This window comes from Fusarium odoratissimum (assembly GCF_000260195.1).
Source record: "Fusarium odoratissimum NRRL 54006 unplaced genomic scaffold supercont1.7, whole genome shotgun sequence".
Taxonomy (NCBI): Eukaryota; Fungi; Ascomycota; class Sordariomycetes; order Hypocreales; family Nectriaceae; genus Fusarium; species Fusarium odoratissimum.
The window spans coordinates 1,502,824-1,516,348 of record NW_022158693.1 but is presented as its reverse complement, the minus strand read 5'-3'; the positions used below and the strand labels follow the sequence as shown (position 1 = coordinate 1,516,348).

Sequence of the window (13,525 nt, the reverse complement as noted above, 5' to 3'; positions counted from 1 at the left end):
ATTTATCTAATAAAACAAATGCCGAGAAGATATTAGTCTGTTAACATTAGGCCTAAATTTATGAAATTTATCAAGTTTTTTCTTATCAATGATTATTCACAAGGGCGTCACTTCACTCAAAAGCTCTCTGGTATCAACCCCGAGACAGTGTCTTTTAATGTTCCCCTTCTACGTATCATTTACCTTCGCTCTACACAACATCACTGATTAAGTAAGGTAATGAACACACCGCAGCGCGCTTATCAGAAGCATGCGCAATCATCCACTAGATCAATACACACCAGTGACAATCATAGGCATCAATATAAAACAAGGCGTTTTTTTAATCAGGACTCCTCAGTCCAGTCTGGTTATCTGTTCTACTACGGGAACTGAGCCCATGTATCCATGGTCCCGTCTTCAGAAGCCTCGTGACCCATTCATATCCCATGGAGTCAAAGCCTTCGTCGTGTCCTCCTGACTTGCAAAGAGCAAGAGCTTTTGATTTCCTTTCCATGCCGTGCCGCCCAAACCAAAATCCATAACCTGTGGGCGTCGCGCGGCAACGCTCGTGCTCTCCGATCTGTTAAGATATTAAAACAGACATAACCGTCCTGTTGACCATTAACCTTTGTTCCTCCAGCTGTGCTTATTGCTCTCCCTCCGGTCCCCGTTCCCAACAGGGACCAGCGAGCAATTCGTGACCAGAGAACCGAGAAATCCACTTTTGTCTATGTGTGTGCACGGCGAAAACATGACCCTCTATCGTGAATGCGTGAAAAATGCCCTTGGGGTAAAGGGGATAACCCCAGGTAGACGGCGGAAACATAATATTCGTAATGCTGTGTCAGATCTGTTGGCTCATAAGCCTAGATCCGTCTGCATCACAGCGTGCTGCCAACGTCTGAAAGCTCCCCACATCTCGGTCTAAGGGTATCAAGCGACGAGTACGCCGAAATCAAAGAAACGCAATCTATCAGATGCTTCGTGAAATCCCTGGACCGAACCCAATACTGCCTGTTGCCAGTAGCGATGGCATTCGTCTGCCACAGATCATGGTGTCGCCGTGTCGTCCAAATGCAAGTCGTGCATGCAACCAGATAACATCGAGAAAAAAACATAAAAGAAAATCGCAAACGGGTGATGCTGCAGAACGCGTCCGCTAGCATCGTTCCACACCTTGTCAGGTGCACATTTCTCGATGGCGCGAGATGTTTACCACCAAGAAGACTGAGCTCCAGGGCCACTGGGGTTTCCATAACCACCACCTCCGTAGCCACCGCCGCCGCTGTAGCCACCACCTCCGTAGCCGCCGGAGCCACCGAAACCGCCTCCACCATAGCCTGAGCCCTGAGAAGGAGCATTGAAGCCGCCGCCGCCGCCGTTGTTGCCGCCAAAGCCGCCACCACCACCGCCGCCGAACTTACGGAAGTCACGTGTTGCACCACCACGGCCACCACCACCACGAGAACGACCACCACGACCACCGAAGGAAGACTCACGAGCAATGGTCTCGAGGAAAGCAGGAACCTCTTGGTTAGCTTCCTTCAGGAGATCCATAAGCTCCCGAACAATTCCACGGTTGCCTCGGTTGAAGAAAGCGGTCGCAATACCGGTGTTTCCGGCACGACCGGTTCGACCAATTCGGTGAACGTAGTCATCAACATCAGTAGGAAGATCGTAGTTGATAACATGCAAAACATTCGGAATGTCCAACCCACGAGCTGCGACAGCGGTAGCGACCAAAATCGGGCATCGACCGTTGCGGAAAAACTCAAGAGCGCGCTCACGCTCACGCTGGGTACGATCACCGTGAATGGAAGTAGCTGGGAAGTTCTGGTTGATAAGGAAATCCGAAAGGGAATCGGCCATACGCTTGGTCTCGACGAAAATCAGGGTCAAACCATTGGCGTTGGAGTGAAGGATATCCAGAAGAACGGAGCGCTTGTCGACATCCTCGACATACTCAACCTTCTGGGTGATGTTCTCTGAAGTAGAACCAACACGACCGACAGAAAGGAAGATATAGTCCTTAAGGAAATCGCGGGCAAGCATCTGAATATCGCGGGGGAAGGTAGCCGAGAACATGAGAGTCTGACGGTCCTGAACTTGAGGCATGTCCTCACCCTCCACAATGCGGCGAATCTGGGGCTCGAAACCCATGTCAAGCATGCGATCGGCCTCATCAAGGACCAGATACTTGATGTTCTGCAGGGAGATGCGACCTCGCTCTATGAGATCGACCAATCGACCAGGAGTAGCAACAAGCAAATCGCAGCCACGCTCAATTTGTCGGAGCTGGGAACCAATATCGGCACCGCCGTAGACAACACAAGGTCGGACCCAAGATCGGTAGGCGAACTTTCGGGATTCATCAAAAATCTGGGAGACAAGTTCGCGGGTAGGGGCAAGAATCAAAGAGGTGGGGTAAGCCTTGCGCTGACGGCCGAACTGGCCAGCGGCATTAGCGGGCACGGGAGAAGGGCCGTTGATGAAGGCCTGAGAGAGGATGGGGAACAAGAAACCACCCGTCTTTCCGGAACCAGTCTGAGCACAGGCCATCAGATCACGACCACCCATAACAATGGGGATCGAGTACTTCTGGACAGGAGTGGGAACCTTGTAGTGAGCAAGCTCGATATTGCGGCAGAGATGCTCATCCAGAGGAGGAGTGGTGAACTGGTGGACAGGCTCAGGAACCTCATGACCAGAAGCCTCAACGGGAATGTCATCGTACTTCTCGAAGTTGATACCGGTGTGCTGCTTGGAAGGGTCATCGGGGGTACCAAAAAGCTCGCGCTCGACACGGGGGTTAGCCGGGCCAGGAACGTGCTTTCCATCGCGCCACTGGCCATCACCAGAGCCGCGGGCAGCGTAACCACCACCGCCTCCAGAGTGACCATCCAAGTTGCCGCCACCACCGCTGTAACCACCTCGACCGCCCCAGCCGCCCCGGCGGTTGTTGTTGTTGTTGTTCTGATAGGTGGGAACGTCGTTGCCCCAGTTGGATTGACGGGCACCATAGTTTTGGCTGCGAGTTGTTAGTGACTGTTCGATCAAGTTCATGTAGATAAAAAGAAACACTTACTTAGCCCATGCACTGTTGCCAAGACCATTGGGACCAGGTCCAGAAGGAGGAGGACCACCGTTCATAGCAGGAGGACCACCCTGGGGAGCACCGCCCTGGCGGCGCATGTGAGGGGGGATGTAGGATCGTTGACCCTGAGGAGGGCCCTGCTGGGCGCCATCGTTGAGGGAGAGACCACCCATGTTGATTTGATCAGCCATGATGACAGTCGTGATTCGGATCAGAATAGACGTAGAAAGATAGTTGGGTCGTAAAGACGCGTAGAAATCCGAAGCCGGCGAATAATACTCTCAAATGCGAAAGAGAGTGATGGTGTTGTGAAATTCCCGTCGGAAGAAAAGACAGGAAAGACAAGAGAGAAAGAAACGGAAGACCAACGCTTCCAATAATTTCCCGAAATAGATTACTTTTGAGCACAAACAAATGTCAGTGCTATGCAATTATCCCTCGAAGAACACGCAGAATCTTCAAAGGAGAGACGAAGGAAAGACAGAGTCTTGAAAAATAACACGGATGGAGGGGGGATGGAGGAGGTTTGTGGGATGAAGGGTTTGTTGTGGGAGGAAGAGAAGAAAAGGGACAGAGTTGAGAGAGAGAGGCGAAAGAAGAGTGGGAAAAAAAAATTGGTTGATGTGATCAAATAGGCTTAGTGCGGGCATCTGTCGAGTTCAAGATTTTTGGAGGGGGTTGCTCTGCGGTGAAGGCGAGTGGGAGGATTTTAGAGTGAGAGTGGGTCAGGGAAGGCCGTGAGTGGGCGAGGCGAGCCTCGAGGTCTCCGAGAAGTATCTTTTGGCCACCGCTCACGGCTGATGCAGCCAGTGAAGTTCGGAGTTTGGTGGAGAGACATAAAAAATGCTTGTCAAGAGGCTTGAAGTGGCTGGGCAGAAAAAGAGAAAAGTGACTAACCTGGTACTTATGATGGAGAGCGCACTAGCTCAGCCGTAGACTCTTCTAAGTGGACAAAAGAATTGTCCTGAATCGCTGTTAATGGTGCAGACGTCAGAACCTCGAGGACCCTGTACTTGCTGTGAAACTTACACAGTAGTCAAATGGCGGGCACTACCTGATTCTAATCTGTATCTTTTCAAAGCCTAGAAATTACATGGGCCAGCAAGGGAGGCAATTGCAGAAGGGCAAAGAATCCGGGTGGAAGCACGCGTTGAGTAACTCGAGGCAAGGGGCATCACTTAGAAACCGTGGAACCTCAGGTACTTGACCAGTACCTCGATACTAAGCCAGATTCTGGGGCGGGCTAACAGCCCAGATGGGCTGGGGCAAAGTGGGTTAATAGGGGACTCCTGGCAACCACAGGTGATGACGATTGTCGCCCAGTGATGGGTTTATTTTGATGCCACCTACTCCGTAGGTAAGTTTACTTTGATTGTCAGGTATGAGATGGTAACAGGACAGTGAGGTCAACAAAGGCCAAGCAAAGGCCATGGGAAACGCAGCTACATAACTGGCTATGAAGAGAAAGCGATACATGAACAATTGACCGGCCACTCCTATGTATGCACTTAGGTAATTTGACTTGAGGCACTGGTGACAATGTCGAAGACCCTGCACTCTACCGGATCTGGTGTCAGAACTAGGATCTAACTACAATACTTGCGACTCGGCATGTCTCGATAAATGGTTTTAGGGAACAATAAAACAATTACGGACACAGAAAATGCGTCAGCTTTTTGTTTGAACAATCTTGCCAAAGACCGCTAGGAAGACTGTGTAACACAGGAACATACAGGGATATGCAAGGACCCTGAGCTTGTCCCGTCGGCCCTGGTTTGGCTACGTTGTAACAGCTAATGGATCCTGTAAAATAAAGTAAGTTGGATCGCGGCAGCCTGAAAATCTCCGATAAGCGGGACACGAGCGATCTGACAACTAGAAACAATACGATTCAGTACCAGACATGCAGCTCACCAAACATTGACGCCTGGCGAATATGATCTTACCATTCCTTGTGCATGTCTATATCCAGGTTGTACAGAGCCTGTAAGCAAAAGCGGAAGTTCGTCCAGCGAAAATGATATAATCGATGGTAAATTATAAGATATTTGGATAAAAGACATGAACCGAGTCCAAAAAGACTAGGAATATTATTCGGTTTTTTTTTAAACCTACTAACTTCCCCAAGAACTGCCTACACACTCACCCAGATGCCTCATGGCAAATACGTAACTGTACTCCGCAGTACATCAATTTGGACGAGACCACCCTTACGGATCTCCCATGCACCCACGCTTCAGTAGTCCGGATTTAGCATCACGACGGAGATTTTGAAAATCTGGAAAGAATCTGCTGCTCATTGCAACCATCCAATGGCCGATTGCATGATGAAAATTCATATGAATGACGCAGATATAGCCCTTCATCCACGTGGTCAGTAATACTGCCCTCCATACCGATTTTTCATCAGCCTCGCATGACGTCTGGAGCCAGGACCTGAGCTGGGGCGTAAGAGACCGAAATAGTAAGCCTACTGGCAGGACAGAGTTGCTTCTAGGAATGCTTCTTGACCAACCTCATCGAGGCTCCACGGTCGTCTTATCTATGCTTATTATGAGATATAATCTGGATATTGGGCATAAGATACTGGGCGAACTGGACTGGATCCATCGTACTGTTTAGCCTCTCAATAATAAAGATCAAGTAGAGCTATGTCTAAAACACTATTAGTTGAATGATACTGCTGTATGGTTTCTACGGAACATGGTCAGATACGGTTTTCACTTAGAGATATCAGTGTTAGACGTAATTATAATTGCTTTATTGTGTCTCCTTATTCTGACGTCGAACTATAAGATGTTATGAGGCAGTGATATATTATATGCATGTACGAAGTCAGCCATGATGCGAAGCCTCGATCATGAAAACACAAGATGCTTGTTTTCAAAGCATATACAGAGTTTACGACAAATTACGATAATGCAAGTCATCAACCTATTATTAATCACGATATCATAAAAACGACATTTGTAGCCATGGAAGGATCAAAGGCAATCTAATCACACTCTGGCTGACCTTCGAGTGTTGGAGGTAGGTATTGCTAGCAGTAGAGATGCCTGAACCACCGGAGAGTTGCTGGAGACACGATTGATACGTAGCATTCATGCCGAGATAGGTGGCCTGAGATAGATTGAACCCTGCTGTAACGAAACGGCCCTCGATTCACGCTGACCCGGCTTCTGAACAGATCGTCCGGACGAAGCTGGGAAACCTTCATGATGCAAGTATTAGCCTCTAATACCCATCTAGTAGTACAAAGTCATGCTTCTTTCAGTCTGTCGCTGGTCTCAAGCACTTTTGACAACCTTGTCATCATCAAACTCTATGTCGACAATCCCATCGGCCTTGACCGCCTTCACTACCATACCCTTGAAGTCGATCGGTAATCGGCGCTTCAGTTCGTCGGTGCACATTGTCAGGATCTTGATGCCCTGGTGGAGCGTGATATCGGGGTGATGGTGCTTATCGAGGATAGACAGGCAGTAGTATCTGTGATGTTACAAATCAGCACCAGTCCAAGTCCATTCATATATTTTGTCCTGAGACCATAGTCCTCGCAATAACGTACTGTGCGTATCCATGCGCAGCATAAGGAACATCTGCTAGCGACGCTAGATAGTCGAGCCAGTAGAGCGAGGGCTTGCCAGTGATGGGGTCAACACCACCCATGAGAAGGTTGACATTGTAGGGCTTTCGAGATCGCAGACTAGTGGCTAGCTCTCCACGGACAAAGTGAGCCAGGCCAGAGGGAGAAAGATCGGACTCGTTTCGCATCGAGTAGAGCTGGGCATTTCGTTGAATGTATTCGGCGAATTGCACTGCGGAGTGAGCGTTAGCCGTCGTCATCACGGAGCCTGTCGACGTGAAGCTAATTCAAGTACCTGTGTCGCCGGCCTCTCCAGAGAATGCGAGAAGTGTATGCTTGTTGAGAGCTCTGGTCTTGTCATCGGATGCCTTGAGGATGGTGGCGCCCCGCATCGCAGCCTTGGATGCTGCAATGATAGTGAAGTCCTTTCCAGTGATTCCCAAAAGCACCTCCCTGTTTATCAATGTTAGGAAAGTCTGGAGCAGTAGATGCAGCTTGTGGGTAGCTTACATATTGACGATGATTTGATTTGTAGTGGAGGAAGAGTCGGTATGTTGTTGTGGAGGAGTTATTCCAGGTAGTTGTTCAGCCTTCTTCAAGGTCCAGTAGTAGCAACCAAGCAAGCAAGCTCTCCTTAGGCTGTAGCGCTGCGCGTCAACACTTGCCCGGGAAGCTTCCCATACCAGATTTGTTTATGCCTCTCTCTACCGCCTGAAACGGAAAAACCAGACCCACCTACCAAGCTATGACTGGTCAGTTGAATGCTTGAGTGTCAGACAGATTTTCCGCGATCCACTGTCGCTCAACTTTTTTTTTCTGAGTCTAGAAATTTATCTTCGAGGCGGGTTCAAAAGTCGTGAGCAGACAGCCAAGTTCACGACGTTGCCACAATGTCGTCCTTTTTTACGGTTCCAGGTGCACAGAAGAAGCGCAAGCGTACTGAGACGTCAGAGCAACCAAAGAAAAGAGTTGCGCCCTCAAAATCTGCTGGCAAGACAAATTCGAAGAATGCCGGCCCCACCAAAAAGCGAGTCGAGCGAGACGACGAGTCTATCTCTGGGAGCGATTCAGACGATGACGAGAGCTACGATAGCGCCTCAGTCGCGAGCGATGTGGAAATGGAAGACAACGAGTCTGATGATGAGGAGGGTGAGACTGCCGCTGAGCGAAGATTGCGGCTAGCAGAGCGATACCTCGAAAATGTCAAGGAGCACGTGGACGAAGCTGGTTTTGATGCTGCCGATATCGACCGAGATCTGATTGCCGAGCGACTGCAGGAGGATGTAGCAGAGGGCAAGGGTCGAGTATATCGCCAATTGGCCTCGGAATTGGGATTTGACAACGCTTCGCGCACCTTCTTTCGAAGCAACACCAACACCGTCACCGCTATCGCTATATGCGCCCCCTACATTTATACCACGACGAAGGATCTATATCTACAAAAATGGAAGACCCAAGATCTCCCACAACACCAGTACCCACAGACAACCAAGCGCAAGCCAAAGAAGCCCCCAGCACCTCCAAGGAAGCGGCCTGAGCTGGAGGCGTGGTTAAAGGGAAATACGACAAAGTCAAAAGACAAAAACTACCAGCGCCATACAGACCGTATTCTTGCTGTTGCAGCCTCTCCCGATGGTAAATATGTAGCTACTGGTGGCGCAGACCGGAAGCTTATTATCTACGACGCCCATGCCCTCAAGCCCATCAAGGTTTTCACACATCACAGGGACGCTGTTACTGGACTCGTCTTCCGAAGAGGAACGAACCAGCTTTACTCATGCTCCAAGGATCGCACGGTCAAGGTCTGGAGCTTAGACGAAATGGCCTACGTTGAAACGCTGTTTGGTCACCAGGACGAAATTCTCGATGTCGATGCCCTTGCGCAAGAGCGATGTGTTAGCGTTGGGGCACGGGACCGTACTGCGCGTCTCTGGAAGGTCGCCGAGGAGACACAACTTGTCTTCCGCGGTGGTGCTGTAGACAAGAAGTCACGTCCCACGGGTGTTCACCCTCGATCTCTCCTCCACGAAGGTAGCATGGACCGTGTCGCCATGATCGACGATGATCTCTTTGTCACGGGTAGCGACAACGGTGCCCTTGCTCTATGGAGTGTGCAGAAGAAGAAGCCTGTGTACATAGAGCCCATCGCACATGGTATTGACCCGCCCCTGGAGCCCGAGGAGGCATCGGCCGAGGTGAACCCAGACCCTAAGATCGTTCCACCTCCCACACCCCGCTGGATCACCGCTATCCGAACCATTCCCTACTCTGACGTTATTCTCACTGGCAGTTGGGATGGTCATATTCGAATCTGGCAACTTAGTGAGGATAAGCGCAAGATTGAGTTCAGTGGTGTCCTCGCCAAGCCTGAAGATGGAGAGAAGGCGTCCCATGAGGAGAATGTTCATGGTCCTCTTCATGGTGTTGTAAACGATATCGATATATTTGAGCGTGGTGACAGAGGCAAAGATGGTCTTTGCGTGGTTGTAGCTATCGGAAACGAACATCGACTTGGCAGATGGAACCCTCCCGTCAAGGCTGGACGCAATGGAGGTTTCATATTCGAGATTCCAAGGATACAGCGGCCAGTGGTAAACGGCACGAACGAGAGCTCGAATGGCGACGAGCAAGATGAATAAAAAGCATAATAGATACTTGACAATCAACCACTCAATAGACGTGGCGGAGACTGCAACTCATACCACATCTTATATATCATTAGCATATTGGGGATGAATAGGTCTGGGGACCGATGATGCTTCAGGAGTCGGGTGTTAAATAGGAAAAAGCCTTTGTGATGGGTATAAACTTTAATCATCTTTCTACACCTCTAATGTCTCCCTTTCGTTATGTCAGCTCCTTCCCTTCCGATTTCGTGCCCCAAGCAACCGGAACCTAGGTACCTGTAGTGATAACATGATATGGCACCTGGAATTATCTTAATCATACATAGCTATAAGGACCAAACCCCCTATGACACCCTGTTCTCATAGACAAACTCGTCGTGCCATCACCGACGAAGACAGAGACAACCCTATACTGTCAAGTCGATGGACTGATCAACTCCATCATATTGTGGTCCTCTTGGAGGTGACATGTCGTCCTCTATGCTTCTCACAACAGTCTGTTCGAGCTGAACAGCTCGCTGGCTGCCTTGAGATCCTGGTGAGGGATGCTGTCTTGTTACTAGAGAGAGCAGCGGCGAACTAGTTTTCTTCACAGTAGATGAAGTGGCTGTTGGGCCCATGTCGTCGGGCGAGTCTGGTAACCTGTGTACGAATTCAGGGGTTGAAGGCTGCTTGGGCGTCCGCTCGTCGCGCGACCCTTCTGTGGTCAAACCAGAAGGCACAGGTGGTACGCTGTTGATAGGCGATGATCGAGCCGAATGATATACATCTCCTGAGCTAGAGGCCTTAGACTCATTTCCCGAGTCCTCTCTGAGAGGTTGGATGAGGGATGGTTCATCATTTCTTTTAGACGTTGGGGACTGGCTTGGCCTCTCGGCAGAAGCGACTGCAAAATATGAAGAAGTGGTCCCTGTTTGTCGAGCCGCCTCAAAGGGTGAGCCACTGGCACCGTTTACTGACGGGCTTGTTAGATAACGGCTAACTTGTGGTGTCTCTGGTTCTCTTCGGGGCACCTGTGGCGAAGAGGCAGCTATCTGTGGTGAGGAGACGGGACCCTTTGTTGCCCTCCGTTGTCTCTTAATCTCCTTTTCTTTTTCTAGACGCTCGTGCTGCTTCTCTTGACATTCGAAGAGAAGATCCCTCACCTTGGCACGAATCTCAGGGGCGTTGATTTCCCATTCGGTGTCTTCTTTGTGAAGGAGTCTTCGAACAGCCTCATCCGGGTCCTTCAGGAAATTTTCCATGTAACCCAGGACGTACACACCACAGTCGCAGAAATTGTCTTGCATCGGAATGCCTCGGGCAGTCATGCCGCTGGGTACACTAGCGATCTCGAGTCCCTTCTTGTGCTTTGCTTCCTCAAGGAGATAGTCCTTTAGACACCTGCAGGTTGGTGCATGCGATGAGCCTAGCGAATCGAGTGTAATAATTTTTGAATCGTCAAGGCTGAACTTCTGATTCCCTCCAGTTGATTGTCGCTTGCTCGTTTTGCCAGGAGTCACTATGTTCGGCGTATGCTTGTCACCAATTAGAGAAGAGTTGCTGTCATTAATCGCCCGGCTTCTGGTTGAGCGGGTAACTTCCACATCCATAGACACAATGGAAGACTTCGTTGCAGCAGGGGGACTCTCCGCAACATTCAATACCGGGTCATTATCCTCAACAATTATTGCATCTTGTGGGCTCGAAGACTCCTTCTTGATGTTTGTTTCCGCTTTCACCTCTTGTTGCAGAAGACGAGGTGCATTGTAGATGATGGCCAGGTACCAGTGCGCGTTTTCGTTGACGGGAACAACAATGAACTCGTATGACAGCAGTTCGACTCGGGCAGTCCAGGCTTTGACCCCATCATAATTAATCTTGCCGCGACTCGATCTTAGCTTCTCGAAGAAAAATGTACTAAAAATGTACACCTTCTTTAGGACCTCTGGTCGCTCTTTCTCAAGCTGGTCTTGTAGGTAGCGAAGATAAAAGCTGATAATATTGTCGTTAAGAAATTCGCCTTCATCCAGCCGTTGAATATCATCTCTATCGACTGTTGCCCGGTTCTTTCCTGTTGGAGGCCACACCAAAGATCTGTGCCATTTTTTCTCCCAACCAGGATTGCAAGCCGTCCATGGTTTCGGAGTTCTTTCATGTTGAGATTGTGGAGATTCCCTTCTTGTTAAGTGCCGAGTCCCGAGCCTTTGGTTGCGAGCCAACCCTGTGAACAAATCATCGGTGTCGAGTGTTTCCATTTGTACATCTTCTTTTGGTTGAGAGATGCTTTGCATTCCATCCTTGAGCTTCTTTTGTTTCGAGTTAGGAAGGCCAGGCGAGACAGGATCACCTAAGAAAGGATCTCTGTGGTGCTGTTGAGGTCTGGCACTGTTGGCTCTATGACTATCATCCGGTAAGAATATACCAGATGCCTTCGCTGAGTTTGTCCTGTAACCATCGGCCTCTTTCTTTGCGCAATGGAATGTTGCATCTAGCTTGTCTCTGAGGAATTGTTAGTTTATCTTAGAAAGCCATGAAGTTTCGATAAGCACTTACGTCTCGTGTTGAACGAGGCATGGCAAGCCGTGCAACCAGTGGATGAAGAATGAGGCGTCTGCATCGCTCACAAACTTGAGTGCGAGTTTGCCGCAGGAGAAAGATGTTCTGGCTGAGCGGCTAATGAGGACAATAGGGCTATTAGTGTTATTGTGTTTTACACCTTTGACTGACGACCGCAAAACTTGAAGCCAGGATAGGTCTCCGCTATTCTCATGCATGGGCTCAGCAGCATCTGGACCAAGTCGAAGTGTGACTGGCTCAATATTGTCTGCTGGGGAGAACGAGTATTTCCCACATATCGCAGCCTCTAAGGGAACCTCTTTCAACGCTGATCCCTTGTTAGCCAAGGTTTCGCGCCCCGGCATGGCTTTTGTTGTTTTGAACGTGGTAGGCTGTATGTCACCCCGTTGGGTTCGCGGTTGTGAAATTAGCTTCGGGAAACTAGGCTTCTTGGCTGTCTCACGGCCTCCGGGAGCTCTAGGCGCAAGCTCATCATCAGACTGCTGCGGGTGCACCTTGAACCGCTTTGGCGCACTCTGGCTATATTCTGTTGCTGGTCGCTTTGGCTGCGAGACAACATCAGACGTGATGTTGGCGGGTGGCGGACCGTCCTCATTTTCCCTAACTAACTGGTCCGGGCTCGTAGGGGGGTGTGAGGTTTGAGGAGCAAGGTTTCGGTGCGCAACGGCACTCGTATCGTCAATCTCGATAGGCGACGAAGATATTTTGGATTCGTGTCTGCGTCGCCGCCGGGTACGTTTCACGCTGTTCTGACGGTGAACATTCCGGTACTCTTGCTGGTTGCTCGTAGCTCCTGCAGTCCTACCGAAACTGATGATGCTTGAGCCATCGATAGTTTCGACCATAGAGTCTTCTCGGGTCAAGTCATGATACTTTTGCTGCGAGGTTTGCGGTTCTTCGTCTTCGATTGCTTCTAGCGGCCGGTGAAGAGAACCCGTAGGGAAGAAGCGGGACAAATTTGTGTTGGATAATTCAGGTCCGGATGGCTTGACTCGCTTGTTTGGTCGATCATCTCGAGGTTCGCTATAGTAACTTCTTGCTTCAGTAGGTTGCCCGCCACCCATTGAGCTTCGTGGTTTCTGGTCGTTGATCGCTCTCTGCTCTGAATATCAGCAACTGGGATGGGTTTTTGCAAGCGCAGTAAAAGACTGACAATCCGTGATTTCATCTTCGCTTCGTCACCCGGAGCTCTCCAGAAGGTGTCAGCAGGAACATTTCACAAAGAGTGGACAAGGAGCCTACCCATAGTCCGGGAAAGAGTTGGCGGTGGAGTAATAGCGTGCGAGAGGGCTAAAGCGAATTAGAGCGAAGCTCAGCGGAATACACAGCAGTATGGAAAGGAAAGAAGAAGAGCAATGCGCACTCCCATCGAGCCTTTTTCCTCCACTGGTCACCTATTGACGAAGACTGTGCGTGGGCCTCCAGCTTTTCTCCCTGGCAGTTCACGATGCGTCAAGCTATGAGGCGGTCATCAGCAGCCGCCAGAAGTTCGCGCAGCAGATAGCCGGTGTTCCCTGAGTCACAGGCCGGGTCGTCAAGTATTTGGAAGAGTACAAATTTTCATGAGTAAAGAACAGGGACTTCCTGAATCGGGTATGTATTGTCTTCCCGGAGCTGTTCAATGCAAGTTTGAATGGACGGTTCTAGCGAGACCATTAAACGCTGGCTTGGCTGGCT

General features: G+C 49.9%; 4 protein-coding genes across 8 annotated transcripts; 1 reads left to right on the top strand and 3 right to left on the bottom strand.

Moving 5' to 3' along the window:
• Positions 1–159: 159 nt before the first annotated feature.
• On the bottom strand, positions 160–3,804 carry FOIG_05787 (ATP-dependent RNA helicase DED1). The gene is made up of 2 exons (XM_031204626.1): positions 3,068–3,804; positions 160–3,010 (listed from the first exon to the last, which is right to left on the bottom strand). Exons 1-2 carry the CDS (start codon positions 3,265–3,267, stop codon positions 1,195–1,197), a joined length of 2,016 nt encoding a protein of 671 aa, XP_031066455.1. The 5' UTR covers positions 3,268–3,804; the 3' UTR covers positions 160–1,194.
• Positions 3,805–5,986: 2,182 nt separating this feature from the next.
• On the bottom strand, positions 5,987–7,329 carry FOIG_05786 (proteasome subunit beta type-2). Of its 2 annotated transcripts, XM_031204624.1 has the most exons (4): positions 7,173–7,329; positions 6,958–7,115; positions 6,645–6,894; positions 5,987–6,565 (listed from the first exon to the last, which is right to left on the bottom strand). In XM_031204624.1, coding segments are annotated over exons 1-4 (612 nt in total). In that variant the 5' UTR covers positions 7,175–7,329; the 3' UTR covers positions 5,987–6,363. The 2 variants fall into 2 exon arrangements, with proteins under 2 accessions (XP_031066453.1, XP_031066454.1); XM_031204625.1 differs by having other exon boundaries at positions 5,997–6,894; positions 7,173–7,307.
• A 139-nt stretch (positions 7,330–7,468) lies between these two features.
• Positions 7,469–13,512, bottom strand: FOIG_05784 (uncharacterized protein). 4 transcript variants are annotated; one of them, XM_031204620.1, is made up of 5 exons: positions 13,212–13,512; positions 13,091–13,138; positions 13,002–13,038; positions 11,825–12,945; positions 7,469–11,770 (listed from the first exon to the last, which is right to left on the bottom strand). In XM_031204620.1, the coding sequence occupies exons 3-5, from the start codon at positions 13,014–13,016 to the stop codon at positions 9,697–9,699; spliced, it is 3,210 nt and encodes a 1,069-aa protein (XP_031066449.1). In that variant the 5' UTR covers positions 13,017–13,038; positions 13,091–13,138; positions 13,212–13,512; the 3' UTR covers positions 7,469–9,696. The 4 variants fall into 4 exon arrangements, with proteins under 4 accessions (XP_031066449.1, XP_031066448.1, XP_031066450.1 ...); XM_031204619.1 differs by having other exon boundaries at positions 13,091–13,512; XM_031204622.1 differs by having other exon boundaries at positions 9,329–11,770; positions 11,825–13,038; positions 13,212–13,510.
• FOIG_05785 (uncharacterized protein) lies at positions 7,481–9,557 on the top strand. Its single transcript, XM_031204623.1, has one exon. It carries the CDS (start codon positions 7,553–7,555, stop codon positions 9,299–9,301), a length of 1,749 nt encoding a protein of 582 aa, XP_031066452.1. The 5' UTR covers positions 7,481–7,552; the 3' UTR covers positions 9,302–9,557.
• Positions 13,513–13,525: the final 13 nt, after the last annotated feature.

Bases quoted from the DNA above. Each gene is read 5' to 3' on its own strand.
- FOIG_05787 (XM_031204626.1), bottom strand. From the start codon at position 3,267: ATGGCTGATCAAATCAACATGGGTGGTCTCTCCCTCAACGATGGCGCC. The intron at 3,011-3,067 runs GTAAGTGTTTCT...AACAACTCGCAG, and splicing joins GGCAACAGTGCATGGGCTAA to CCAAAACTATGGTGCCCGTC.
- FOIG_05786 (XM_031204624.1), bottom strand. The intron at 6,895-6,957 runs GTACTTGAATTA...CTCACTCCGCAG, and splicing joins TGGAGAGGCCGGCGACACAG to TGCAATTCGCCGAATACATT. The intron at 6,566-6,644 runs GTACGTTATTGC...GTAACATCACAG, and splicing joins GCTGCGCATGGATACGCACA to ATACTACTGCCTGTCTATCC.
- FOIG_05785 (XM_031204623.1), top strand. From the start codon at position 7,553: ATGTCGTCCTTTTTTACGGTTCCAGGTGCACAGAAGAAGCGCAAGCGT.
- FOIG_05784 (XM_031204619.1), bottom strand. The intron at 11,771-11,824 runs GTAAGTGCTTAT...ACAATTCCTCAG, and splicing joins TGCCTCGTTCAACACGAGAC to AGACAAGCTAGATGCAACAT.